Source organism: Ascaphus truei, chromosome 2, assembly GCF_040206685.1.
Source record: "Ascaphus truei isolate aAscTru1 chromosome 2, aAscTru1.hap1, whole genome shotgun sequence".
Lineage (NCBI taxonomy): Eukaryota > Metazoa > Chordata > Amphibia > Anura > Ascaphidae > Ascaphus > Ascaphus truei.
Window position 1 is genome coordinate 369,112,890 of NC_134484.1, and position 27,364 is coordinate 369,140,253.

At 42.4% G+C, this 27,364-nt stretch overlaps 1 protein-coding gene across 2 annotated transcripts in view; it reads left to right on the forward strand.

The window, feature by feature from the left end:
• Positions 1-27,364, forward strand: part of TGFBR2 (transforming growth factor beta receptor 2) — a 103,258-nt gene that overhangs the window by 67,953 nt on the left and 7,941 nt on the right. The window contains exons 4-8 of one of the 2 annotated variants that reach the window (XM_075587015.1): positions 4,205-4,255; positions 4,413-4,581; positions 9,509-9,705; positions 23,208-24,007; positions 24,653-24,794. In XM_075587015.1, coding sequence (XP_075443130.1) covers positions 4,205-4,255; positions 4,413-4,581; positions 9,509-9,705; positions 23,208-24,007; positions 24,653-24,794 — 1,359 coding nt within the window. Of the gene's footprint in view, positions 1-4,204; positions 4,280-4,412; positions 4,582-9,508; positions 9,706-23,207; positions 24,008-24,652; positions 24,795-27,364 lie in introns of both variants that reach the window. The other variant, XM_075587014.1, reaches the window with a different exon arrangement.

Sequence of the window (27,364 nt, forward strand, 5' to 3'; positions counted from 1 at the left end):
CACCTCCAATCACCCCCCTACACCTCCAATCACCCCCCTACACCTTCAATCACCCCCCTGCACCTCAAATCACCCCTCCCTGCACCTCCAATGACCCTCCCCTGCACCTCACCCCCCTGCAACTCACATCACCCCCCTGCACCTCACCCCCTGCACCTCACCCCCTTGCACCTCACATCACCTCCCTGCACCTCACCCCCCTGCACCTCACATCACCCCCTGCACCTCACCCCCTGCACCTCACCTCACCCCCCTGCACATCACCCCCCTTCACATCATCCCCCCTTCACATCATCCCCCCTTCACATCACCCCCTTTCACATCACCCCCCCTTCACATCTCCCCCCCTGCACATCACCCCCCTGCAAATATCCCCCTGCACCTCACATCACCCCCTGCACCTCCTCACCTCGCATCAGCCCCACACCTCCCCTCACCCCCCTGCACCTCAGATCATGGCAGCAGAGCAGGCAGGACTGCGCGCGATCGCAAGCAGTGGGCACCGGAAGTGCCGCACTGCAAGAGCGTGCAGTCTTGAGAGCGGGCTTGGGGGGAGGAGGGGAAAAGCGGGCTCGGGTCGTGGCGGGTGGCGGAGGGGGAGAGTGGACTCGGGGGAGGGAGAGCGGACTCGGGGGAGGGAGGAGGAGGAGAGCGGACTCGGGGGAGGGAGGAGGAGAGCCGCCACAGGCCGCACAGTGAGTGCCCGCAGGCCGCGTGTTGTGCAGGCCTGGCCTAGAGAAACTCCTCTGATAAAAATAGGTAAAAAAAAAAAGAAGGAAAAATTAACCTCTTTTTATTAGCTGCCCTCAAAAGAGAACCTCCTAATCGTATTAAATACTTATGCAGTTAAAATGCAAATTTTAATATTAATGATTAAGATATTTTGAGAAAGTAAAGTGAAGAAAAAAAAACCCCTTAACAAGTACCAATACTTGAGCATCTCTTGGAGGATGAAGTTTTTTATTCTAATACCCAAATGTTATTGAATTTTTTCACAGTTACAAGAATGCTTAAACAAGAATGAATATGGAGGGAAGGGGGAGGGTATTACAGAAAGTTAAAAGGATAAGGGGGGTGGTTGAGTTAAGGGCAGGACTAGTTATCAAAAACATCCTATATTTTATATTCATGGTACTGCAAGTGTCTCTTGGTTTGAAACGTCCTTGTGTAATTATTTTTAGGATGAACGATTATGTGTCTCGAGTTGTCAGAGGTATGCGCTGAGGGGCTGCCTCCATTCTCTGGGACTGTGTTTTGGCTCCACTTAACTTTAGACTAATGTTTTTTGTCTTGAGATTGTGGTGCCCCACAGCATTTAGGGCAAAGAGGGGAGTATCCCGGCACAAACTTTCACGGGTGTACCGTAATATTTTGTTGCCCACCTTACCAATGCAAAGATCCTCAAAGCTTCTTAAAGCCATCTTTGAGCCTATTTTATTGTAGAACGCCTTCATCTGGAGGAATCTAAAAAAACCTCTGCATTAGGATTACCCTTTTCCGTATCAAAAATGTTGTACTGTCTGAGTTTAAGATCCGACTGGAGGTCATGTAATCTGCTGACTCCTACATCAATCCAATTTTTAAAGTAGAGTATCATCAGGCCTGGATCAAACTCTGGGTTTCCCCACAGGGGTGTCATCAAAGACTTTTTAGATATGAGTTGATTTCCTAAATGTGAGTGTGCTATCATAGGTAGTTACCTTATCGGCTAGGGCATGGTCTGGTGACAACCAGAGCAAGTTGTCTAAAGGATTCAGTTTACTCTGAGCTGCCTCCAGATTTACCCAGCGTCTGAGCTTTATATCTGAGTGCCACTGTACCAATTGTCCTGCCTGAGCAGCCCTATTGTAAGAGACCAAACAAGATACCTGTAGCGCGAGGCCTCCTGGACCCATTGGTGAAGTGAGTATACATTTACTGATTCTGGGCTTCTTGTGGTTCCAAATAAATTTGATTATGAGTGATTGTAGGCCTTGGATTTTTTAAGTATGCATCAGGGTGGGCAGTGACAGAAATAGATATAGCAGGCGTGGAAGTACATTAATTTTAATCAATTGTATTTTCCCAATCCATGAGATCTTAAATTTGGACAACGCGCGTATGTCATCCATTAGTCTTTGAGCAGTTTTGGATAGTTGGCCTGATAAAGTGTGTTATAATCTCTGGTAAGATATATACCTGATATATCTGATGACCAGGGACAGCCACTTAAAATCAAAATGTAACGTTATTAATTTGACCACCTCTTTTTTGAGATTGATGTTCAGAGCTTCAGATTTATTATTATTAATTTTGAAACCTGCCATTTTTTATAAATTTGATTACTTTAAATAGATTAGGCAGGGAAGTCGGTGGCTTTTCTAGAGTGAGGATAACATTGTCTGTGAATAAGGCAACTTTGTATTGTTGGTCCTCCACCTGTATTCCCTGAATGTCCATGTAATTCCTTATATGCAGGCAGAAAAATCACCCTTACCGGAGAAAAAGCCCATGCTTGGGTGAAACGCGTTAGAGGCGCAGGGGATTGTCCCCCTCCTCTTGGTTTTTTAATCCATGTCCTAATAAAGTATTTTTAGCCCAGTCCAGCCATCTGCAATCTTTTCCTGCACAGTGGTGCCTGCTGATTCGCCCTCCCTCCTCCGGTAAGGGTGATTTTTCTGCCTGCATCTACCCACAGCAAGGAGCACACTGATCCGGTAGCAGTCATGGACTGATGTGAGTACATCTCATTTATATATTTGTGGGAGCTGCCCCAGGTCCAATTGATCACACGTTGCTAGATTCATTAAGGGGTCTAGGAGGGTCTCAGGACCTTTCCCTGACATCCCTTATTTTCCTAGCCAGATCTTGTTCCAACTAGGGGTTAATGCTAAAAGCCCCACACAGAATATCATCATAGATCCGGATGCAGCATTTATTTTCACAAGTGGGTCATATGCTTTGCAGCACTAGTAATTGAGGGTCTACCTCAATATCCAATAATTCCTTATATGGGCCGCCAGCAGTTCCATACAAAGAGTGAATATAAGTCGGGAGAGTGGGCAGTCTTGTCTAGTGCCACTCTTAATTGGGAACAGGATGGAAACCCTTGGCAGCTAACTTTTGCTTTCTGATTCTCATATATGGCACGAATTTATTTTAGAAAATTACCTTGGAAACCAAAAGCCTTCAGAGCGTTTAGTATATAGGACCTCTCTATATACACTCCAGACAAATTCCATTTACAGTATATAAAGTGCGTTTTCCACATTGAAGTCAGTCTTGTTTATCCTGTGGTCCTGGACATTTATCTCAAACTTTAGTTTGAATGGCAAGTACCGGGAAGTACTGAACTATGTTATTATTGAAGTCCAGGTATAGGTGGGTTATAAGAACAAAAATAGAGCATAAAAGCAAAAGATGATGGTGCTCAGCTTTATACGCAAAAAATGCTACAGTGCAAATATGGTTGAAATCAATTTATTGGCACATTGTAAGATGTTGATGGCAGCTACAAGGCAGAGAAACCTGTAGCACGTTTTGCACCCACAGCCATTTTTGTGTATAGATCTGTGTACCATCTTTACTTTTCTGCCATTTTTTTGTTCTTATCGTACATCATTGGAAGCACATTCACGGAGTTCTTGTGAGTATTAAAACCCCCTGTATATTGCACCATTGGGGACACATAATTGAGATATATCATGCCCTCAAGGTATAGTACAGTACTATTCAAGTCAAGTGCTCTAAAGCATGTGAATTTAGGGGAGTCAAGTGCTCTAAAGCATGTGAATTTAGGGGTTGTTGAAAGGTGGTCTGAGCTACATTATTGAAAGCTGCTTTATTGTCTGATTTAGAAATGACATTTCATTGTTAACTATTTACACATCCTGTTACAACTCTGAAGCACTGATATTGGACTGTTGATTCTCCTCTTTCATTACAAGTGGGTTTTATTTCACATGGATAAAAAGTTATTTCCACAGGAACATATAGCAATTGTAGTGGTAATCAGATCACAAAAAGACATATTTAGGACTCAAGCCGGATGCTCCCACTTACAAGGCATTATCTTTAACACTGGACAATTCCTTCAACTGTATATTAAAAAAAATATATATATGTCAAAATGAGTTAGAAATAAATAATTTTGACAGCCCGTAATATTCTGTTTTGGTTTAACTCCTTTGCTCACAACATATTGTTTCCTTTTATCTTCTTTCAGATACCCACCATACAGTGAGTCAAGAAAGAACTTTACACAAACCCTCAACAGGTGAGATCCTGTTTGACTCAAAAGGTGAGATCTTGCCTGATTTTATTGTTAGCAGAAATGTTAACATAACCCTTGTTACAGATCAAGATGACATTTGTTACTGGTGCTGGTGATATGCTATTTCTAAGCTCTCAACTTTGCACTTTATATACTGTAGGTGAAATATCTACGAAGCAGAGCATGCCTGATGGACGAATAATACTGCATGCTCTATGCAAGTTTTGTGATGAGGAACAAACAACGTGTAGAACCGAAACCGAATGCAAAAGTAACTGTACAATAACTTCCATCTGTGAAAAGCCTGGAGAAGTATGCGCGGCTATATGGTAAGTCAGTATTTTTTTTATTTTATATTATTTCATGATGTTAGGACACCTTAAATAGTGTGGGATTTTACCATATTAAATCTCTTTTTGCAATAGGACTGTTTAAAGAGCATTGTGTAGGTACGTTTTTTTTTTGAGGAACCCTGTGTCTGCAGGCAGTGTGGTGTCAACCACACTGTTTCCACTGTTCTTTTTTCAGTGATTATCATGCCATTATTGGCCAAATAGCTGAAAGTGCAGGACAATATGTATCTAATAAGGACTAATTCCACAAGACCTACTGAAAATAATAACATTGCTTTATGCAGGACACAAATAAGTAAAATTGTTATACTAGGGGTGACTGAATCTTTGTAAGGAACTCAATTGATGTTGCTTAAAATATTTATGTTTGCCTTTGTGGTAATGTCCCCATTAATAAGCACTTGTGAATGTCATAATATTAAATTGGATAGACATGTAAGCAACAGTACTGTACAAAGATGGTGTACATTAACTTTCCTGTTGTTGTGGGTATAATTATCTACAGTCAGCATCCAACTGGTAAAAGCTTTGCAGTGCAAGTAGTTCAGAAGGGTCCAAACCCAGTCTTAAGACCAGAGTCTTAAAGCTGCAGTTCAAGCAATATCCTATATGTGTGTTTTTTTTTTATAAATCAGTTCTGTACTATGAGAAAATACTTGTAACATTTTTTTTAAAACTATTTTTAAAGACATTTTAAATGTATTACAATGTAATGAGCATTTTTTCTTCCTATAGCAACAATTTACAGTCACATTCCCTTCCTCTTCTGAAACAAGCTCTGGCACACCCCTTTTTGAGCCCTGCTCTCTCTCTAGTCTGGACTGCCTGGTCACATGATCTTCCCCACAGCGTTAGCACGCCTCCGCTCTCCTGAAGCCTCTATGGCCCCGGCCTAAAGTACTTTACCACTGTGCCTACTCCCCCTACAGGCACAGACAGTGACTCTTAAAGGCATAGCAGTCATTCACATTCCCTATGACTATTACATTTTACTTGATCTACAAACATTAGGGAATAAACGGAGGTTAATAAGCCACATTTAATCATCCTTCCATATCTAGAAGGGTCCCATACCTGTGCACCCCATAAATTACAAAGACAGGAGAAGTTCAAATAAAGAGATCTCTCAAAGACATGCATATGGCGTAGTCCTAAATGGCCGCATGAAAAGGGGTTCCTTGAGGTAGCGGGACCGCATCAGCGTCTAAAATAAAAAAAAATTAAAAAGGGAGGAACATGCGCGACAGCAACGGATATTGCAGCTTAACCTAAAAGCTCCGCCAATGCCCAGCACAGATAAGCCTTAAATCAGCATTAACAGCAGTAAAATTCACAAGCAAAACACTGGACCGAGCCCCTGGTTGTCCGAGAATGCCAACCAGATCTCAGAAGAAACAGACCTCATCGGATTTAAAGAACTATTTCTCCTCCACAGAAATGGCGCGAGCGGGAAGGGCCAACGCGCCGACTTCAAGCCATGGCTCTGACTCAGAGAGGGAGTCAAGGAGTGAGAGGAGTGACAGGGGTGATAGGGATTTAGTCACCAGAAGTGATCTGAAGCAGGATTTAAATAAACTTTTTGGGGATATGACATAGTTATTTCAGTCTGAGATGCTTGAATTGCGAAAGGATATTAATCTAATAGGTGATCGGACTGATGAACTAGAGAGGAAGATGGATGCCACAATTAAGGCAGTTCGGAAAATGAGAAAACAACCTCCTACCTTAAGTCGCAACTAGCAGGCATTGCAGACAAGCAGGAGGATGCTGAAAATCGAGATTGGAGAAACAACGTCAGGATAAGGGGGATTCCGGAAACAATTATTGAAGTGGAGGACTTCACCTCTCAAATGTATAAGGAAGTGACCTGTTCTGGGCTAGATTATGTGAGAAAACCACATTTTATCGTTCAGTGGGAGGCAGATCTGGGTGAGGAACTTGAAGAAGACGTCTGGGATAGGATAGTGTTGGCTTCGGCTAAGAGCTCGATCTGCACGATATTAAAGGAGAACGCATATAAAGTCTTCATAAGGTGGTATCTCACTCCTCTCAAATTATCTACATTTGTCCTGGGTTACTCCCCACTGTGTCCCAAGCGGTGTGGAGAGCCAGCAGACCTACATATGCTGTGGTCCTGCCCACGGTGCCTCCCTTATGGGAACACATTTAAGGATTGGTTACAGAGGATTATCCCCTTGGACCCCTAGCTATTCTTATTGAATAGAGCTACACAGGGGCTATCCAGAGATGAGAACAAATTAGTTGCCCACTTTGCAACCGCAGCGAGATGCGAGATCGCAGCATTATGGAAGCAAAACGAGATTCCTTCTTTGGTCAAAATCAGGAACAGAATTTGGTTTGTGTGTCAGATGGAGAAATTAACAAGTCTGGTTAATGACACTGGCAATAAATTCCAAAAAGTTTGGCTACCATGGTTAGCGCAGACGGACATCCCAGGAGTGAATGTCGCCTCAATATTGCTATGCTAGCTCTACAGTAGATGCATTCTCTTTTGATAGAGCGTAGGATAGTGGAGGTTATATCGCTGAAATGGGACCACAGAGGAACTTGAGCTGGAGTTAAAATGATGAACCGAAAACATCAAATGATCAGACCCAAGGAACAATCCGAAGACAATGAGGACCTTCCAACCCTCCCCCCCCCCTCTTTCCCTTGTGTATGTCTTTTAATCTTATTTTGCCATTTTATTTTATGACTTGTTAACAAATGTTGTTCCTAAAACGCTGTAATATATTATTATGTTGTCATTGTTGTGAAAACCAATAAAACTTACGTTACAAAAAAAATAAATTGTACATACACAGCCCCCCTCTATATAAACGCACTGCAACTCTCCACCTCTATACACACAAACACACACTCTGCAACCCCCCACTATATACAAACACTCTGCAGCTCCCCCCGCCTTCTACACCCACAAAACACACTCTGCAGCCCTCCTCCACTCTCTTCTCACAAAACACACACACACAACACACACAGCAGCCCTTCTCTAAACCCCCAAACTGCAGCCCCCATGTAAACCCACAAAACTGCAGACACACACACTAACAAAACACACTCTGCAGCCCTCCTACACCCTCTACACCCACAAAGCACACTGCAGACACACCAACAACAGACTGCTGCCCCCTCTGCAGCCACAAAACACACACCAGCAGCCCCCCCTCTACACCCACACTACAGCCCCCTGTAAACCACGCATACCAACACACTCTGCAGCCTTCCTCCACCCTCTACACCCACAAACACACACTGAAGCCCCCTGTAAACCCACAAAACTGCAGACACAGGGGGGGAGGAGTCAGTGCCTTGCTGCTGCTTCCTGTCCAATCACCTCCCCTGTCTGAGAGCTCATTTCATGCTTTGTGAATGAGAACTGAAAGCTGATTGGCTGAAAATCTTGGCAGGGTGACAAAAATTGATTGGATAATGCCCGGAATTTTAACCAATCAGAGAGCAGGTATTTCAATAATGCCCGGAATTTACCCACTTTAGCCTATAATTATGATCAGCAGATTGTTTTATTGGTGTGTGTGTCTTCTGTTGGTGTGTGTTTTGTGGGTGTAGAGGGAGCAGCAGAGTCTGTTTTGTTGATTTGTGTGTTTCTGCTGTGTGTGTGTGTTTTATGGGTGGAGGAGGGGTGCAGAGTATTTTGTTGGTGTGTCTGTCTGCAGTGTGTGGGTTTACAGGGGGGCTGCAGTGGATGTAGAAGGGGCTGCTGGTGTGAGTTTTGTGGATGTAGAGGGGGCAGCAGTCTGTTACGTTGGTGTGTTTGTGCCGTGTTTTGTGGGTGTAGAGGGGGGCTGCACTGTGTGTCTGTGTGTGGGGGGGGTGTCAGTGGGTGTAGAGGGTGGAGGCGGGCTGCAGTGCTTGTTTTGGTGTGTGTGTGTGCACAGTTTTGTGGGTTTACAGGGGGCTGCAGTGTGTCTTTGTGGGTGTAGAGGGGGGCTGCTGTGTGTGTTGTGTGTGTTTTGTGAGTGTAGAGGGTGGAGGAGGGCTGTAGTGTGTTTTGTGGGTGTAGAGGAGGGGGGCTGCAGAGAGTGTAGGGAGGACAGCAGAGTGTGTTTGTGTATATAGAGGGGGGGTTGCAGAGTGTGTGTGTGTGTGTGTGTGTGTGTGTGTGTGTGTGTGTGTGTGTGTGTGTGTGTGTGTGTGTATATAGAAGGGGCTGTGTGTATGTACAATTTCCTTTTAATAAACTTGCAATAAAAGCATAAGAATGTAGACAATGCTGATAAAAAATCAATATGACTACAAAAGTGGTTCTTTTTTATGAAGAAAAAAACACCCATAAACCTACATTTAGCCTATAATAGAAATAATCCCCTCAGAACAGGGCATTACTGGCCAATATGAAATGTCCCGATCACATGACGCGAGACATTTCCATGCATTGGAGATACCGGCACCCCATAACGGGGGCTGTATCTCGGGAAGCAGGGGATCCCCGGACCTCAAATCAACGTTAATTTCACTCCGGAGAACCCCCTGCTACATTACAGTAATATTTAAAATTAAATAAACCCCCCGCGATCGCCTGTGAGAGGCGCGCAGTTACAGCCCTCTTACTGCGCGTCTATTACAGAAAAGCAGACCCCGGTAGGACTCACACAGCAGGGACCACTGCTGTGTTAATCCGATGGGCCATTTGTCTGCCCCGGCAAAACTTGTGCGGATCACGGGGAGATCTCGAAATCCATTTTCGAGATTTGTTCGAATAACGGCCGCTGTATCTGTAAAATCTAGAAACATTTTTTTTTATGTAATTGGGAAAATTCTCAGCCTTAACACTTAATAACCTTTAAGGAATGTAGTTTGAATATATTCATTATACTGTATATTGCAGCTAAATCCTTGGATACTTTTTTTTTATTCAAAGGAGAAAGAACGATGCTAATATAACTTTGGAAACAATATGTCATGACCCAAGACTGGAGCTCTATGGGCATATGCTGTATGACTACAACTCCTCAAAATGTGTAATGAGAGAAAAAAAGATGATTGGAGAAACAATTTACATGTGCTCCTGTAAAGAAGAGGAATGTAATAATGTGATTTTCTTTACAGAAGAAACAGGTACGTTTATTCCTGTACTTCTGCAGTGTTACTGATTTGTTGTGTTGTTACAGTTTTATTCATGAGCATTAGACACATCAATAACATAAAGCACTAGCTGATATACCCGGAGTTGCCCGGGATTTAATTTTCCTGCTCCCCCTCTCTCTCCGCTCCCCCCCTATCTCCGCTGCCCCCCTCTCTCTCCACTCCCCCCTCTCTCTCCGCTCCCCCCTCTCTCTCTCCGCTCACCCCCTCTCTCTCCTCATTCCCCTCTTCCCCCCCCTTCCCCTTTCTCCCCCCCCCCTCTGTTTCTCCACTGTTCACAGCAATCCGGGCCCACCCCTCCCCGTTCACAGCTCCGTCTCTCCCACCCCCTTTATAGCACCGCCCCCCCCTTCACAGCTCCGGCTTCCCACTCCACATCTGTGATTTCCCCCCCTCACAGGTCTATTCCTCCCCCCCCGTTCACAGTTGCATTCCCCCCCCCCGTTCACAGCTACGTCCCCCCCTCCATTCACAGCTCCGTCCCCACCCTTTTCACAGCTCCGTTCGCCCCCGGTTACTGCCTGGTGTCCCCCCCCCTTCACATCTCCAATTCCCCCCCCCCCCTCCCTTCAGAGCGCGCCGGCGGTGGCTCACTGGAGGGCGGGCGGTTAGATAGAGAGACCAGGGGGGGCAGAAAGCGACCTGGGGGGGGGCAGAAAGAGACCAGGGGGGAGCAGAGAGAGACCGAGGGAGGGGGGGGACAGAATGCGACAGGGGAGGGGGGTGTTGGCAGAAAGCGACCAGGGGGGGCAGAAAGCAATCAGGGGTGGCATAAAGCGACCAGAGGGGGGGGGGGGGGGCAGAAAGCGATCATGGGGACCCAGTCCCAATGTCCAAAAGTGATTGCAGTGCAATTGTTAGTTGTGAAAGTTAAGTTTTGTTTCCTGCCTGCTGGGGGAGAGGAGGAGGGTGGCTGCTGCACTTACCTTGTAGTCAGAAACACAACGGAGCAGCAGCAGGCAGGTTCTCTACTTCTTCAAGGCTTGCTGGAGTGATGCCAGATTTCCACAGCTTGTGCATGGTCTGGGCATATATGTATCTCCCATCTCTCTGTGTGTATATCATGACGTCACCATGCCTTGCACTCAGAGACCGCAAGAGCCAATGAGAGCCAAGGCCCGCCCGTAGTCAGGCAATGAGAGCCAATGACAGCCAAGGCCCGCCCCACAGTCAGCCAATGGGAGAGCTTGACAGCCAATGAGAGCGAGCACAAACCCACAGACAAACATCCTGACAGGCAAACATTTCAGTTTTATATATATAGATAGATAGGTGAGGTGCTAGGCCCCTCAAATACCATATCTTTTCTGTGTTTTCACCTAATTGTATACTTTATACTTCCATAACAAGCCTGCATATTTCATTAGTCCTACTCTATATACTATATATGTAACCAAAACATACACCTTCCGACATAAGCCCCACCAAACAGTGCCTTCTTACTAATTCATTCCCATGTCATGCCCACACTATGAAGCTTATTCTAGTAGCTTTGATCAAATCACTGCCAAATCTAATGGTTTGACATGACCCTACTGTAGTGCCCACAGTTATTCTAACACAAACAAGTGGCAATCGCCAAAAAGACCCAGATACATGCTGGATACATGCCTTAAACTTGCCTTAAACTAGCCCCAGCATTTCTGCATTGATTAATGGCCCATCAGATTAACAGCTGGGGTCCCTGGCAGTCCCATTCAAACTGAATGGGACTGCCAGGGACCCCTGCTGTGTTAATCCGATGGGTCATTAGTCAATGCAGAAATGCCTTAAACTTGCCTTAAACTAGCCAGGTTACACCAAGCACATACCCAGAATGTAACCGGGCTAGTTTAAGGCAAGCTTTAAAATACTCGTGGTCTCATCTGTACCTCACGGTCTGACGTGTGTTATCACAGTATTCAGAATGAATTATCGCACATCAGAAACCGTAAGGTAGGAAAATGCTAAACCGCTTGGGATAGCAGTGTCCTTATCTCAGCCTTTTTCTAGTTGTACCGCTGTGATCTGCCCGCAGTCTGTAAAAGCTGCACAGAGAGAGCTGCACAGAGAAAGCTGCATATCCCTGCACAGCTCTAACAGACAACCACACTGTTCTGTAGCATGGGGTCTCCTGAGCTGAACTGCATTAATTTCAGCCTCGGGGACCCACTGCTTCTCGAGTTACAATATGGGGTGCTGATATCTCCTGTGCGTTTAAATCTCCCTGTCACATGACGCGGGACATTTAAACAATGCAGGGAGATATCGGCACCCCATCCTGGGGCTGGTAACTCGGGAAGCAGTTGGTCCCCTGGGCTGAAATGAATGTGGTTCCGCTCAGGAAACCTCCTGCTTCAACACTGTGTTATTAAAATCAAATAAAAACAGCTTATTACCTTAGTGGCTAGCTGCTAAGGTAATGAAGGGGTTAAGCCAAAGTACGTGGTTTCTTGGGGGTAGAGGGGTGGGTAAAGGGGGTAGGTAACCTACTGGGAAGGTTACAGTAGGAGTTAACCCGTTCACTACTATAGCGGTGGTGAATACTATGGTAATGAAGGGGTTAAACTCTCCTACTACTCACCCAAGAGACCTAACCACCCATCCTGGGGAAACTACCCCCTTCACCCACCCCCTCTAGCCCCAAGAAACATTAAAATACAGCAACCCTACTACCCACCGCCTCTATCCCCAACCCCCCTCCCCCACCAACACATACAGTACAATAATGGGCAACATTGTATTTTTTGTTATGTTTTTTTTTAGCTTGCCCATTCATTGCCATTGTGACAATCCATGCCTATATTGTGGGCATGGTTTAACGCAGTCACAATCAATTAGTTTATTGTCCAATGCTTGTTTTTATTTAAATGTAATGTGTTTTATTTTGCGGTTCTTTTTTTTAGGTTGACCATTCTTTGTCATTGTGGCAATCCATGCCCATATTGTGGGCATGGTTTACCACAGTCACAATCAATGGGTTTATTGGCAAGTGTAATGTATTTTACTGTTATGCCAATGTTATTTTATATTTCTTTTGTTTTGCAAACAAATAGGCACATTTGCTATTAGCCATGTTTGACTTCTAGTGCGTTTGATCATTTGTATGTGTAGTGATGGGGGTAGAGTGGGTGGGGTTGTTGATAGTTGCCTCGGGGATGGTGGGCATTGGGAAGGAGTTAACCACTTAATTATTATAGCAGTTACAAACCGCTAAGGTAATTAAGGAGTTAGTGGCCAGTAGTTCGTTTTTTATTGTAATGTTGCTGCCCACAGAGGACCGGGAGGAAGATGAGGATGGCCTTCATCCTGGCAGGATTTACTATATGCTGGCTGGACAATGTTTTATTTTTAATGGGAAAATGAGCGATTATCCAGATCTGGATAATAGGGATTTTTCCCATTACTGTACGGTATTTATTTATTTATTTTATTTATCAAATGTTTTACCATTAAGTAATACATTGAGAGTTACCTCTCGTTTTCAAGTATGTCCTGGGCATAGAGTTAAGATGACAAATAATACATGGTTACAATACATAGTTACATAAGTGAACAGGGTATACATTATATACAAGACATTGCATGCACAGTAAGAGATAATATATATTATAGCCGTATGTAACAGTTACAGACCAAATTTAAATGTGAGACAACTTTAGTTTTGAAAGAACTTAGACTGGTGGTGGCTGTGAGAGTCTCCAGTAGATTGTTCCAGTTTTGGGGTACACGGTAAGAGAAGGAGGAGCGGCCGGATACTTTGCTGAACCATGGGCCCATAAACAGTTTTTTGGAGTCTAATCTCAGATGATAAGTGCTGCATGTGGTAGGGGTGAGGAGGTTGTTCAGATAGATGAGTAGCTTGCCCAGAAAGTATTTGAAGGCAAGACAGGAAAGATTAACTTTGCCCCTGGACTCAAGTGATGACCAATTTAGTTCTTTGAGCATTTCACAGTTGTTGTTGCATTGGAGAACAAAACAGCATATTGAATTGTATAGGTGTCAATTTGCTAAGGAGGGTTTGGGGTGCAGAGCTGTATACATTGTCCCCATAGTCGATAATTGGCATTAGCATCTGCTGTGCGATATGCTTTCTGACCAGCAGACTTAGGGAGCATTTGTTCCTGTAAATTACACCTAGTTTGGCATAGGTTTTGGATGTCCGGGTATCAATGTGCATCTCAAATGTTAAATGGGAGTCAAACCATATGCCCAAATATTTAAAACTAGTAACAGGAGTTAGGGTGGTTTTTAGCGTTGTTTCTGATCTGGAGCTCAGTCATTGGAAGCTTTACAATTTTAGCCTTGGTCCCAAATACCATTTTATGTGTTAGGTGGAGTTGTTGAGTTAAGAGGGGGTGTAGTAGGGTGCCCAGTCATTGCTATTGGGGTTATCTTTGCTCCCATTGAAGGCATAGGTAACACTCGGCAATCAATTGGTGTATGGGGTAGTATTTGTGTTGTATTGTATTTTAATGTTTATTGTGGGTGGAGTGGGTGGGTGAAGGTGGTATTTGGCCCGTGGTGGGTGTTTATGCCTAACGGTGGGTATATATATTACAGTTGATATGGTAAGTCAATACTGTTTATTCCCTGAATGCTACCATATTCGCAAAACTAACAATCATTTGGAATGGGAGATACAAGTATTTAATGATCAAACACAAATAAAGGTGAGGTCGATCAACCTGCGAATCCTAAACATAATTGACCAGCTTATGGACCTTGCAGAAGTTTCAGTCAGTGCAACGGTGTGATCAGAGGTGACACTTTAGTCATCCACACACGTGTAAACAACTCAGAGTTAATGGTTTGTATACGTACCTTAGCACATACATCGTATATCTAATTAAATGTCCATGTGGTTTGGTATATGTTGGTAAAACAATAAATAAATTAAAAAAGCATATTTCTCAACATAAAAGTAATATTAAAAATGTAATGTCAGAGATACATTTGTGGCACGTCCTTTCAGGCAAATGGGACATAATTCCGCTCAGCTAAGATATCAGATCGTTGACCATGTAAAACCCCTTCAGAGGGGTGGTGATAGAGAGAGAATACTCTTACAAAAGGAAGCAAATGGACCTTTATACATGGCACAGTAGCCCCTAGGGGTTTGAATGAGAGACTGGAACTCAATTGGTTCCTGGGATAAGGTCAGCTTCCGTTAGACTCCTTAAGGCCTCGGCCAGGGTGGCACCGAGCAGGCGGGTGCGCTCATGCTGGCTGCGATGAAACACGTTGTGGTAATGTGTATGGCCAGCATGAGCAAGCCCCTGCGCCCACTCGGCTCTTAGAGCAAGCAAATGTGATTTCACTGCTCGCAAGCGCTTCATGTGAGCGGTTCGCCCAATGAGGGCGAACCAGCTCCGTGACGTCGTGGCCGCGCTCCCAGGCGAGCGCACGCCTAACCAGCCACGAATCGCCCAGCGTACGAGCACCAGCGCCCATTCCCTGCCTGGCCGCAGCCTAACATGCAGGTGGTTACACCAAGAACCTGGGTTTTTAACCCCTGTAATCTTGGTCCACGGCTGCAAAGGGATCTAGAATATCTTGCTATTATATGAATTAGATCTAACTCTATCATAATCCAGATTTATGTAGGTGGTTAGATCAGAGATGCAGTCCTCTACCTGTCACTCTGAACCACGGCTGCTATGGATTTTATCATATGTTCATTTTTATATGTGGTACATATTGAACCATTTGTCGTTTTGATTACACACAAGTTCTCAAAGGGCTGTTTGCCTTGACATCCTTAACTGTTTTTTGATATATTTATGTCAAAACTGTTTAAATTGTCCACTGGTTGTAAACCTAACCAGTTTATAACTCATTTTACTTACAGCTCTAGCTTCCTTTATACTGGACTCATGAAAACAATGAAATAATGAATGAAGAAAAGAAGAATAGGGTTCCTTCTAATACTCCTGAGTAGTATTAGTGACAACTGAACTTATATTAGCACAATTTATGTGCTATGTATGCCAAGTCTTGTGTCTTATGCTGCACAGCTGCAATGCTGTGCCGTTTTTTGTATGTTCTGTGAGTAATCTTTGTTGTTGTAGACAGCACGTTGCCTAACAACGTGACGTCATCATGACGTCAGCAGCGTCATATGACGAATCAGGAAGTAATCAGGCTGCAGTGGCTGCTCAGCTATGAATCACAGTTGTTGGGGGTAAGGTGATTTTACAACCCCTAGGGGTATTTAAAGTTGATTTGTAACACTCATTGTAAGGTGAATGGTCTGAAGAAAGGACAGGTTTGTCCAGAAATGTTATTGATGCTTTAATACAATAGAAGTTTGTTTGAACTCAACATAAGGCTACGGTCCCAGTGCGTTCTATCTGTACGAAAAAGTACCGCCCCTCAATAGGGCTGGGCCCACTAGGTACCATGGCGCGCATTTGGCAGCTGCGCTCTACAACGGGTTTTTCCAAATACAACGATTTCCAAATCCTTACGACAGAGGCGTGGCCACACCCCCTGTCGATTCAGCCAATGAGGGCGAACCAGCTGCGTTAGGTCATGGCCATGCCCCTGCAAAACCCCCTCCACGCCCCCCCCCCCCCCCATTCGTCGCAATCTCTGCCTCTCTCTGCAGATCGCAGTGAAGCGCTGTGCACATGCCGCCACCCCTCCGGGCACGCGTGCTACAGTGCAGAATGGGACTGCGGCCTAAGGCTCCTGTGTGCTTCCTCTAACTCCAATATCTACTCAAAATATATTTAAATGGCTTGAATTTACACGAAAGTATCTCAGGTGCTCTCTCTCTCTCTCTCTCTCCTTCTGTCTCTCTCTCTCCTTCTGTCTTTCTTTCTCTCTTTCTCTCCTTCTGTCTCTCTCTCTCTCTCTCCTTCAGTCTCTCTCCCCCTAAATGTTTTGGGCAAATAAGAGAAATTTCAACCTTGAGAAAAAGAAAAAATAACACAATTATCGCAGTGGATACCTAACTGAAGAAAATAGGTTTCAGAAATTCCTACATTTCAGTAATGAGGACGAAATGTAAAAAGTATTTATTAAAGAAATGACACTGATAATGATTTAGACTCCACAAAAATGGGCTTACATTAATATTTCAGCAACAGAGAAAATAACTTGCCAATTCCATAATGCAGAATGTAATGAATATGAACAAGGAAAATAAGGGCAGTGAGTACAAAATTTAAATTTGGACCTAGACAATGGAGCTGTACTATTTGAGATCAATTACTATATATTTTCATCTTCATTCTAACTCTCTTTTCATATTGTGGTGTTAATGGTTTGAGGTTCTTTAGAGGAGGGAAAAAAGAATATATAAAAAAAACATTTTCAATTGTTGAAAACGGTACTCTGATAAATAAATAATACTATTGAAAATCAAGGCAATCTTTAACTCACACTATATAATGTACTAACACTACACTGTATCAGTGCAACACTTTTACCAACAATAAAAATGTATATCTAGTTAATTATATTTCTGTAAAAAAAAAAAATTGGAAGATGAACAAAAACCGTAATAATAAATATCTTTGTGAATAGGGAAAGTTTGTTGTATGACATACATGTGATGAGTGTCATAACTAGTGTAATGCTATAGAAACAAGGTAGAGAAAGCTGAATGACAATAATCACAAAATTCACAAGGTCATAAATCTTCTAGAACCTCCTTCACCCCCCCCCCCCCCCTCAAAAAAAACATGTTGTTTTAGGTCTTCTAAGATCCCTTTGTCAGTATTTAGGTATACAATAGTTGAAACTCATTTGTATATAGTGGACATTTTCAGACTACACAGTTTGCTAGTAAACACGGTGCAGTAAGTTGTCCCTGTGGAGCTCGTTTTTACACATTGTAGTGTAAGTGGCAGCTGAAGGGTACGCTATAAAATGTTATGAAAAAACTTATCATTTTAGCTATTGAGAAACACCTATCCATTAAGCATTTTATGTAATACAGCTCAACCCCGTTATAGCGCGATCCATTACAACGCGAATTCGCTTATAACACGATGTGAGCGTGGCTCCCAATAATATGCAGAAGATTTCCTACCATGCTCCTACCATGCCGTTTTCTATCCTCTCCTGTTGACCAGGGCTTGTCATGTGCCAGATGACAAGGAGCTTCCTGCCCGCGCTCCCTCTCCTCCTCGGCTCCTGTGTCAAATGACGCCGCGGGGTCATGTGACGTCTTGTCGCCATGGCAACGCAACGTCACGTGACCCCGTGGTGTAATTTGCTGCTGGTTACCATGGCGACTCGCTCTGACGACAGACACGTACACAGACACACACAGAGACATATTGTCTCTTTAAGGGAGCAGGTTCTAATTTTCCTCTCTCTCCCTGTCATCTGGAAGCTGAAGGCAGAAGCAGGAAGAGGAGAGATCTGTCAGCTGATGCAGATACCGGGTCAGTCCTGCGTGGGGGTTCCTCAGCACCGCCGGGTCTGGGACAGCTGGGAGAGATCCCAGCTCTCCCTCACCGGCATCCGCGGAACCTCTGAGGGTGCAATGTTCACCGAAAATTGTTCTTTAACGCATAACGCGATCCGTGCATAACGCGATCCGTATATAACGCGATCACATTCTTTGGACCCCAAGCACCGCGCTATAACGGGGTTCAGCTGTTTAGTAAATACGTATTCCTTTACATATTTACCTTTACATCTCTATCTTGATTTATTTCCAAAATTCTAAAGGAAAATGGTAAATGGAAATCCAGAAGCTAAGTAATATGTATTGCTTAATAGCTTCATATTAAAGAAATGTATTCATGATGTAAAAGGGACATTTTTGCTCATACAATGTTTTGTCCAAGAGAACATGATTTTTTTAAATAACTTTTTATTCTTCTACCTTTTTATTCTTTTTATAATTTCTACCTGGTTTTGGAAATAATTATTTTAAAACGCATAGTTTAAGCAATAGCAAGCCTACTTAATACATCTATACACAATATAACAATACAAACTAACTTAAAAAGTATTACATTGTACTGCTGAGGCTATTGTTTTAATCAATTAGCTAATTTTCTTACATCACCATAAAGACAGGAACTCTTAACGGTTTATCTGCAAATCACACAAATTTGCTTTAGTATCTCAATTGTCAAACAGTATTTATATACAGATGTAGCCAATGTATTACACCTGTTTATACAATGCTCTACATCAGGGGTGCGCAAACTCAGGGGATTTTTTGGGGGGGGCGGGGTGGCTGTTGCAGCGGTCCTGCGCTCTTCCCCGGGGCATTTAAGTTAAATGCTGGGGGTCCGCCATGGCAACACGGCGTCAAATGACCCTGCGTGGTCATGTGACGTATGCATCAAATGACGCTGCGGGGTCACCTTACATGACACCACATGACCCGCTGCGTCATTCGACGCGCTGCCACAGAAAAGGGGGGCACTGATGCTGTCACACAGGTGGGGGCGCAGCTCCAAAACTTTGTGCACCCCTGCTCTACATACTTTGTTAAACTATGATAACCAATCACTGCAGGCTATTAATTTGAATAGTCCACAATGTGCTCTCACCTTCACTTGCTATTAATCTGATCGTAAGGGTCAGTTCAGAGGTGGAAGAAGCACATAACTGATGTAACGTTCATCTTTCAGTATCATCCAACATTAACTTTCAAATAGACAAAAGATAAAATGTATGTTAGGCCGCGTTTACAGTGGCCGCACGCACGCGACGGAGAGCGTGACGTCACACGTGCCTGTCACTCGCACGATTTGTGGCCATAGTGTTTGTGTGGCGTTGCTGACGTGTCACAAGGCTGGTTCGCCCTCATTGGCTAAACCGCTCACATGACTCGGCCACCACAAGCAAATACAAAATCATTTATAGCTTGAAAATTCTGCCGCCCTGTCGCCCCGGCATCCCTCCCCCACTCGCATGCACTATGGCTGTCCTCACTGACTACCACAGATGTGTTCTCGTGGCTCACAATGTCGTGTGCGCTCCCACTATAAATGCGGTCTTATAAGAGTCAAAATGTATTTCTTTGTGACCCTAGTGGGAGTGCACCAGTAAGGCTATAAATCCAAGGTTTTAAAATTACACACGTCTCACCTTCAAGATCGTCTTGGAAACCATAGAAGTGTCTACAGTGAACTGTTCTACAAAACTTAAGCTTCAACAGTTGTACCTTTATCAAAGAAATATCTGCTCTCTAGTAAGGATAACATGGAAAACAATAGGACCTAAGACTGTCATTTCTTTTTATATTGTCATGGATTAGTGTTTATTTAAATGAAAACAGACCCTTTGGACAGCTTCACTTCTTATCCACAGCAGAGAAGCAAATGGTCTTTTCTGTATCAGACATGATGTTTCCTGTCTGTGTTCAATGAACAGAATCACAGCAAGCTGTTTCTCAGCTCTGCCAGACAACTAAATAATTCAGTGTGGAAATATTCCATATGTAATCATGGTCGTTCTGGCTACCAGCATAAATTTATTTCATAGTTTTAATGCTTTAGTTAATGTCAAACCTAATTTGTGCACATTTTAGTCTGCATTCTTTTTTTCACAATAACGGTTCATTCATTCCCAACAAATTATTTACAGTTGTAGCAGGCAGTATTGCCCCTGTAAATGCACAAAATAGCATGTAAAATAACACGTGTTAACCAATGTTTTCACAACCGTTAAATGACGCGCAAGCTTTGATGCAATGTATTGCGTTAATGGCCACAATCAGGTCTGCTACATCTGTATCTTGAAAGTCATAAAGCAACACTAGTGATTTCACAAAGTTGGAGAAGCTTAGCAAGCATGTTATCTTTAGTTTTGGACAACGGAATAAACACACAATGTAATATTCAGTTAGCAGGGTAAAAACTACCACGATTGTACTGTATGGTGATGAAATCTTTACAATTAAAAAATAAGAATGCACGGGGAACTACATCTGTAACATGCAATTAATGAACATGCATGTATGTATATATATTTTATGTTGAATAAGGAAATATACTGTGACAATGTTGAAAGATTTCAGCAGATAGGAGCATGGCCATTTCTAAGAATATACCAAAAGTCGAACTAAAGCATAATAATGAATAATGAAAAAACATTCTAATGCTGCTGTGCCCTAAACAAATACAGCACAACCCCCTTATAACGCTGTACTTGGGGTCCAAAGAATCACATTGCGTTATAAGTGGATCGCATTAGAAATAATGTACAATTGTATGCATTGTACAATAAAGTATTTACGACACCAATAATTGTGTTGTAAAGTATTCACAAATATGAAAATTGGGAGCCATGCACTGTTTTTTTGATTGATTACAGCAGCTGTGCGCAAAGTGGGGGGCACTGCAGTTGCAGAGGCCCTGCGCTCTTCCCCAGGCATTTAAATTAAATGCGGGGGGATCGCGTGAGGCCCCTGCAACTGTTTACTTACCGGGATTCAGCCGGCTGTGTTGCGTCACCATGGCAACGCGGCGTCAAATGATGTCGCGGTGCCATGTGAAGTGACATCACACGCAGCAAATTACGCTGCGGGTCACATGACATGACGTCACATGACCCCACAGCGTCATTTGACGTGGATGAAGGCAGGCGGGGGGCGCGAGAGCCGGGGGGAGAGAGACAGGGGGTCAGAGGGGAGAGACTGCACTAAAAGTTTGCGCATGGGGTACTTCTTTGTATGAGATATTCTGCTACTTGAATAAAGGGAGATATTATGTCTGTAATTAGTAATGTATTTATAAAAAAAAAAAAAAATTATATACAGTAATTCAAGATAAGGACAAATAGCTGTATAGCACCACTATACTTTGACTACTACAGGACTTAAAGTAGAAGACCCCTTTTGAAGGGGCAATCCATCCTAGGACCAAAGTAAACAGATTCCTGTGACATGATTCTCCTGATTACTGTAACCTCCTGCTGTCTTGCCTTCCTGCCTATAACCTGTCCCCCCTACAATCTATCCTTAACGCTGCTGCCAGAATCACTCTACTCTTTCCTAAATCTGTCAGCGTCTCCCTTGCTGAAATCACCCTCCTGGCTTCCTATCAAATTCCGCATCTCACACTCAATTCTCCTCCTCACTTTTAAAGCTTTACACTCTTCTGCCCCTCCTTACATCCAAGCCCTATTTTCTTGCTATGCCCCATCCTGACTCTTGCGCTCAGGGATGTCTTCTCTACCCCTTTGTATCTAAAGCCCTCTCCCGCCTTAAACCTTTCTAACTAACTGCCCCACACCTCTGAAATGCCCTTCCCTTCAACACCCGACTAGCACCCTCTCTATCCACCTTTAAGACCCACCTTAAAACACACCTGCTTAACGATGCATATGAGTAGCTCCGCGGCTAATGCTATACACCTGATACATAAAGCTTGGTCCCTTGCAGATGCACTTACCAGGCTGCCCTCTTACTGTCTATGCACGTCCTTCCTACCTACCAATTAGATTTGTATCTAATAAGGGAAAAGGGAAAGATGGGGATAGAACTCTCACTTCAATTTAATTCTATAAAAATGTAATCGGACACAGGTGCAATAGGGAAAAATAATAAATGACAAATAGAGAAATAAATCCCTCTAGAATGCACTTTATGTGTCAAATGGTGAATGAATGAAACTTAAAATACTTTAAATAATAATATTCTAAAAATATTTACAGATTGATAGTATAGAGTCTATGGCCAATCGGTGAACTATATACATAAACATAAAATAAACACAGGATAACAATTAATCCCTATTTCATCCACTTGGAATAAAGGAGTAGATTTTATATCTAGAGCTGATTAGGATAGTAAGACTAGAATCTCGTAACTAAAGTTAATATTCGATACCTAGTCTTACAACTATAGTAATTGACCTAAATTAAGTAAAAAAATACATAAAGGTTATTGTCATGGTAAACCTTTTTTAATCACATATACTTAGTTACTAGTTATATTACCATTACAACTCTCATTAGACCTACTGTATTAGTCTTATTTAATAGCAGGGTAACTCCTAATCCAAAATAAAAAAAATGTGGACTGGGAAAACAGACTTAGAAACCTGTGTCAAATGAGCAGGGAGTGTGAATGCTTAATAGTAATAAATCACATATTTAATAGAAATCAATCATATGCTCTTAGCAGACTAATCACATATTTTACGCGCCAATTAGGTAGTATTTTATGTTTAGAGTGGGTCAGATAATTAGAACTAATAGCTACTACTAACTGAGATTAGCTATAGGCACACAAAATGTGTTAAATGCCTAGAGGCACGGATCACAGTCCATATCCAGTTATAGCCTCATAATGTTAGCTAACTTAAAATAAATACAGGTGTAACAGGAGAGTAACAAAATGGCTAAAATCAATATTCAGAAATTGATTCGTAAGTTTGCATGATGAGGACAATTTATACAGAGGTTGATTGAGAACTACTACATGCTTTAGTTGATACCTAAATGTATAATGTTGACACTTTAAACACGTGTGGGTGTCCTTTAAACTAACCAATACATATCTGCCTTTTTTTTAGAAACAAATATCGATTGGAAAAATGACTTCCCTAAAGTTGTACTAATAAGTCTTCTTCCCCCAATTGGGATTGCCATTGCAGTCATTTTCTCCTTCTACTGCTACCGTGTTCATAGGAAAAATAAAATCAGCAAGAAATGGGAAAAGGATACAAAATGCACGAGGCACCCAAATATGGACTGTAGTGATGCTTGTGCCATTATGATGGATGATGACCGTTCTGATATTAGCTCAACATGTGCCAACAACCTAAATCACAACACAGAGCTTCTGCCCATTGAACTTGATATTCTGGTTGGGAAGGGTCGGTTTGCTGAAGTGTACAAGGCCAAACTGAAGCAGAATACTTCAGAACAGTTTGAAACTGTGGCCGTCAAAATTTTCCCTTATGAAGAATATGCATCGTGGAAGATGGAGAAAGACATCTTTTCAGACATTAACCTAAAGCATGAGAATGTTCTACAATTCTTGACAGCAGAAGAGCGTAAGACTGACGTGGGAAAACAGTACTGGCTAATCACTGCCTTCCACTGCAATGGTAATTTACAAGAGTACTTGGCAAAGCACATCATCAGCTGGGAAGACCTCTGGAAGCTTGGTGGCTCTCTGTCCCGAGGTGTTGCTCACTTACACAGTGACCACACACCCTGTGGGAGACCTAAAACACCAATTGTTCACAGGGACTTAAAGAGCTCCAACATTCTCGTAAAAAATGACCTCACTTGTTGCTTATGTGACTTTGGTCTCTCAATTTGGCTTGACCCGTCTCTTTCTGTTGATGATCTTGCTAACAGTGGACAGGTAAGACAGAATCATACTTTTCAGTTGTGGAAAACTGTGTTTTGCATAGCTACTGATTAATCAATGTGTGGACAATCATTACAAATCACAATATTTATAAACATTAAAGGTATAAAATATTTCAGTGTAGGCAATAACAAGGCTCTGATGTTTTTGCATGATCTGTCTATGATGCCTTGAAAGGTACCAGTAGTTTAATGGGAGTATTTTGCATCGTTTTAGCAGTTTTTTTAGTCATATTTTTAATTAGTACATGTGTCCATTGTTTAAACAACAGGTTAATGTATTATTCTTTTGGGTTGTGGACAGCTTACTCAAGGACAGCTGGAAAGTGAAAGTAACAAGCTGCTTTAAGAATAGGCCCATCCTAAGCTAATAATTATTTTGAAGGGAGCTGATGTGCCTATTGAAAAAAGGAGCAAAACTATTTTAAATGCAGGATGGGCAATTTAAACAAATTGGAAAATATACGTTACGTAGGCCAGTAAGCCTTGGTACTGTAATGTCTCTATGTTGCTTGATATTTAAATACCCTGTATTACTGTATGTTAATACTTCTATAAGGGCTCAGCTACGGTACGTCTAACTGAACCATGAAGTGAATTATTTTTATTTTTTAACAATTTTTGTTGCACCTTATTATAGGTCGGAACTGCTCGATATATGGCACCAGAGGTCCTAGAATCGAGAATCAATTTGGAGAATGTAGAATCTTTTAAGCAAACAGATGTGTATTCAATGGCACTTGTCCTCTGGGAAATCACATCCCGCTGTAATGCTATTGGAGGTAATTATGGATGCCCAGATTTACCAGACACTGTATATTCGAAGTTATCATGTTGCAACAACTTTAATTATAAGGATAACAATGTTATGCACACTATTTTGTTACAGTTGAGTAGTTCAGTAGATCTGCAAATAAAGCTTTCAGCATGCAAAATAAAGAATTATTTATATTTAGACAAATCAAAAATTATTGGGCTTTTGTTTACCATTCATACAATTGAGTTGTATAAATTACATATATAGATAGTTTCAATTTACAATGCTATTTTTGCATAGTGATACAAGGTTTTACTTTTCTTGTTTCACTAATCTTTTCAAATATAGTGAAATGTATAAAAGACCAAGGGCCTTATGCAGTAAGCAGCGATAAGCCACTTATCGCCAAAAAAGCCTACAGCGATTCAGTAAACCCCGATAAACCGGCAATAAGAGCAAAAAGCGTCTGTTTTTTTTGCCGCGAAAAAAAAAATTGCCAAACGTGCAGCGATAAGCCGCTTATCACCAGTTTCTCAAACTTGCTCAATTCTAGTAGCCCCGATCAGCTTATCGAGGCTGATCCCTGCTCTAGAATTGAGAATTCTTCTCCAAATCGTCCCGCCAGAAAAAGTTGTCAAGAAGGTGGTGAGAAGCTGCCGATAAGAAGCAAGACGGCACTTAGGAAAAAAAATGAATTTTTCGGGAGACTCTGGAGCTGATATCCATTAATTCCAGCACCGGAAAACCCCGGCATGACTACCATGCAATAAAACATTTACAGGCAACTTCATTACCTTACCGGCTAACCGCTAAGGCAATGAAGGGGTTAACTACCAATGCCATATTTATTGTGGGTAGCGGGGTGGGTGAAGGTGGTATTTGGCCGTTGGTGGATGTTAAGGCCTTGCGGGGGAGTTGCGGGTGAACTTATCCTCTTCATTACCTTAGCCGTTAATACCGCTAAGGTAATGAAGGAGTCAACCCCTCCTGCTACACACTCGGTAGGCCTAAACACCCATCCTTTGGGCTACTACCCCTTTCACCCACCCCCACTACCCACAATAAACAAAAATACACACAACAGCACTACTACCCACCTCCTAGGCCACCAATAACCATTACAATATGTAATAAACACCAATACGCAATGTCCTCCGTTGCCAGAAAGAATACATAAAAAATACAATCTAATGGCCCCTAACCCCTATATCACCTTAGCGGTTAATAACCGCTATAGTAATTAAGGGGTTAACCCACCCTCCCCCGCTACCCACCCAGGAGGCCTAAACACCCACCCTGGATCCATCATACCCACCCTGTACCCATTGAGTGGCATAGTAGGACATCATACCCATATAATATGGGCATGATAAGCTACTATAGCAGTCAATAGTCACCTTAATGTAAATTTCCCGCGTCACGTGACCGGGACATTTCAATGCATAGGAGATACCGGCACCCCATAACGGAGCCTGTATCTTGGGAAGCAGGGGGTCTCCGGACCTTAAAACAACGCTGTTCTGCTCCGGAGACCCCCTGCTACAATACACTAGTAATAAAATTTAATTTTTTTTTATTTCGGCCGAGAGGTGGCTCTCTCTCTCTCTGCAGCAGAATGAATTTGTCGGGTGAGCCCTTTTCAGAGGGCCAATCATCTTGTCGCCGGCTACTCGCCATGTTTGCAAATGTTGCTTTCACTGGTATTCGGGGCTTTCTACATACCGTGATAGAAACGCTGTCAAAATTGGCAAATTCAAAATCGGTGCGATTTTTTCTATCTGACTTTACTGCATGTGGCCCCAAGTGTGACATTATGCTAACACTATCCATAAAACACTTGTTGAGATACTGATTGTACAAAAATGTACATTTTTCAGTTGAGGAAAAATCTGTAATTACATAAAAGCTGGAAAAATAAAACAATAATAAAAATTGTATATCTGTTTAGCATTTTAATGGATTGATGCATAGTATATATATATAACCAATTAATTGAAATGTTTTGTATACAGGAGCTATGGTAGGATATGATATTTTTACGTGGCTGACCGCTTATTTTTAAGGAACATTTTTAAACATGATGCAAATATTGTAGTAACTTTGCAAAAAACTGGAACCATAGAGCATTTTTGTAGTGCTCATATCCATTTCTTAAAGTTTTATGTGGCCTAAGGTAAATTTGGGAGTATCAATATCGATAGCATACTGAAGTAAATTAATATACTGTGTCTTGTACCTAACAACACTTAATCAAATTCTGCAACATCTTGAATGTTCAAAGCAGCATGTACATAAATGAAACGCCACTCATTAGGGATTCATAATTACATAGTTACATAGTAGATGAGGTTGAAAAAAGACATCAAGTTCAACTTATGCTAAATTTAGACGACAGATACTGTACTTATCCTATATTTGTATGTACAGTATTATGATCCCGCAGAAGGCAAACAAAAAAAACAAGTGAAACATCATCCAATGCTAATGCAAAACCTTTTTTAGTTGAACAATATGCCAAATATGATATGCACATTTACAGGAAGTACGTCGCCGTGATGCTCTGCTGTCTTCAAAATTCTCTCACTAAACATTAGC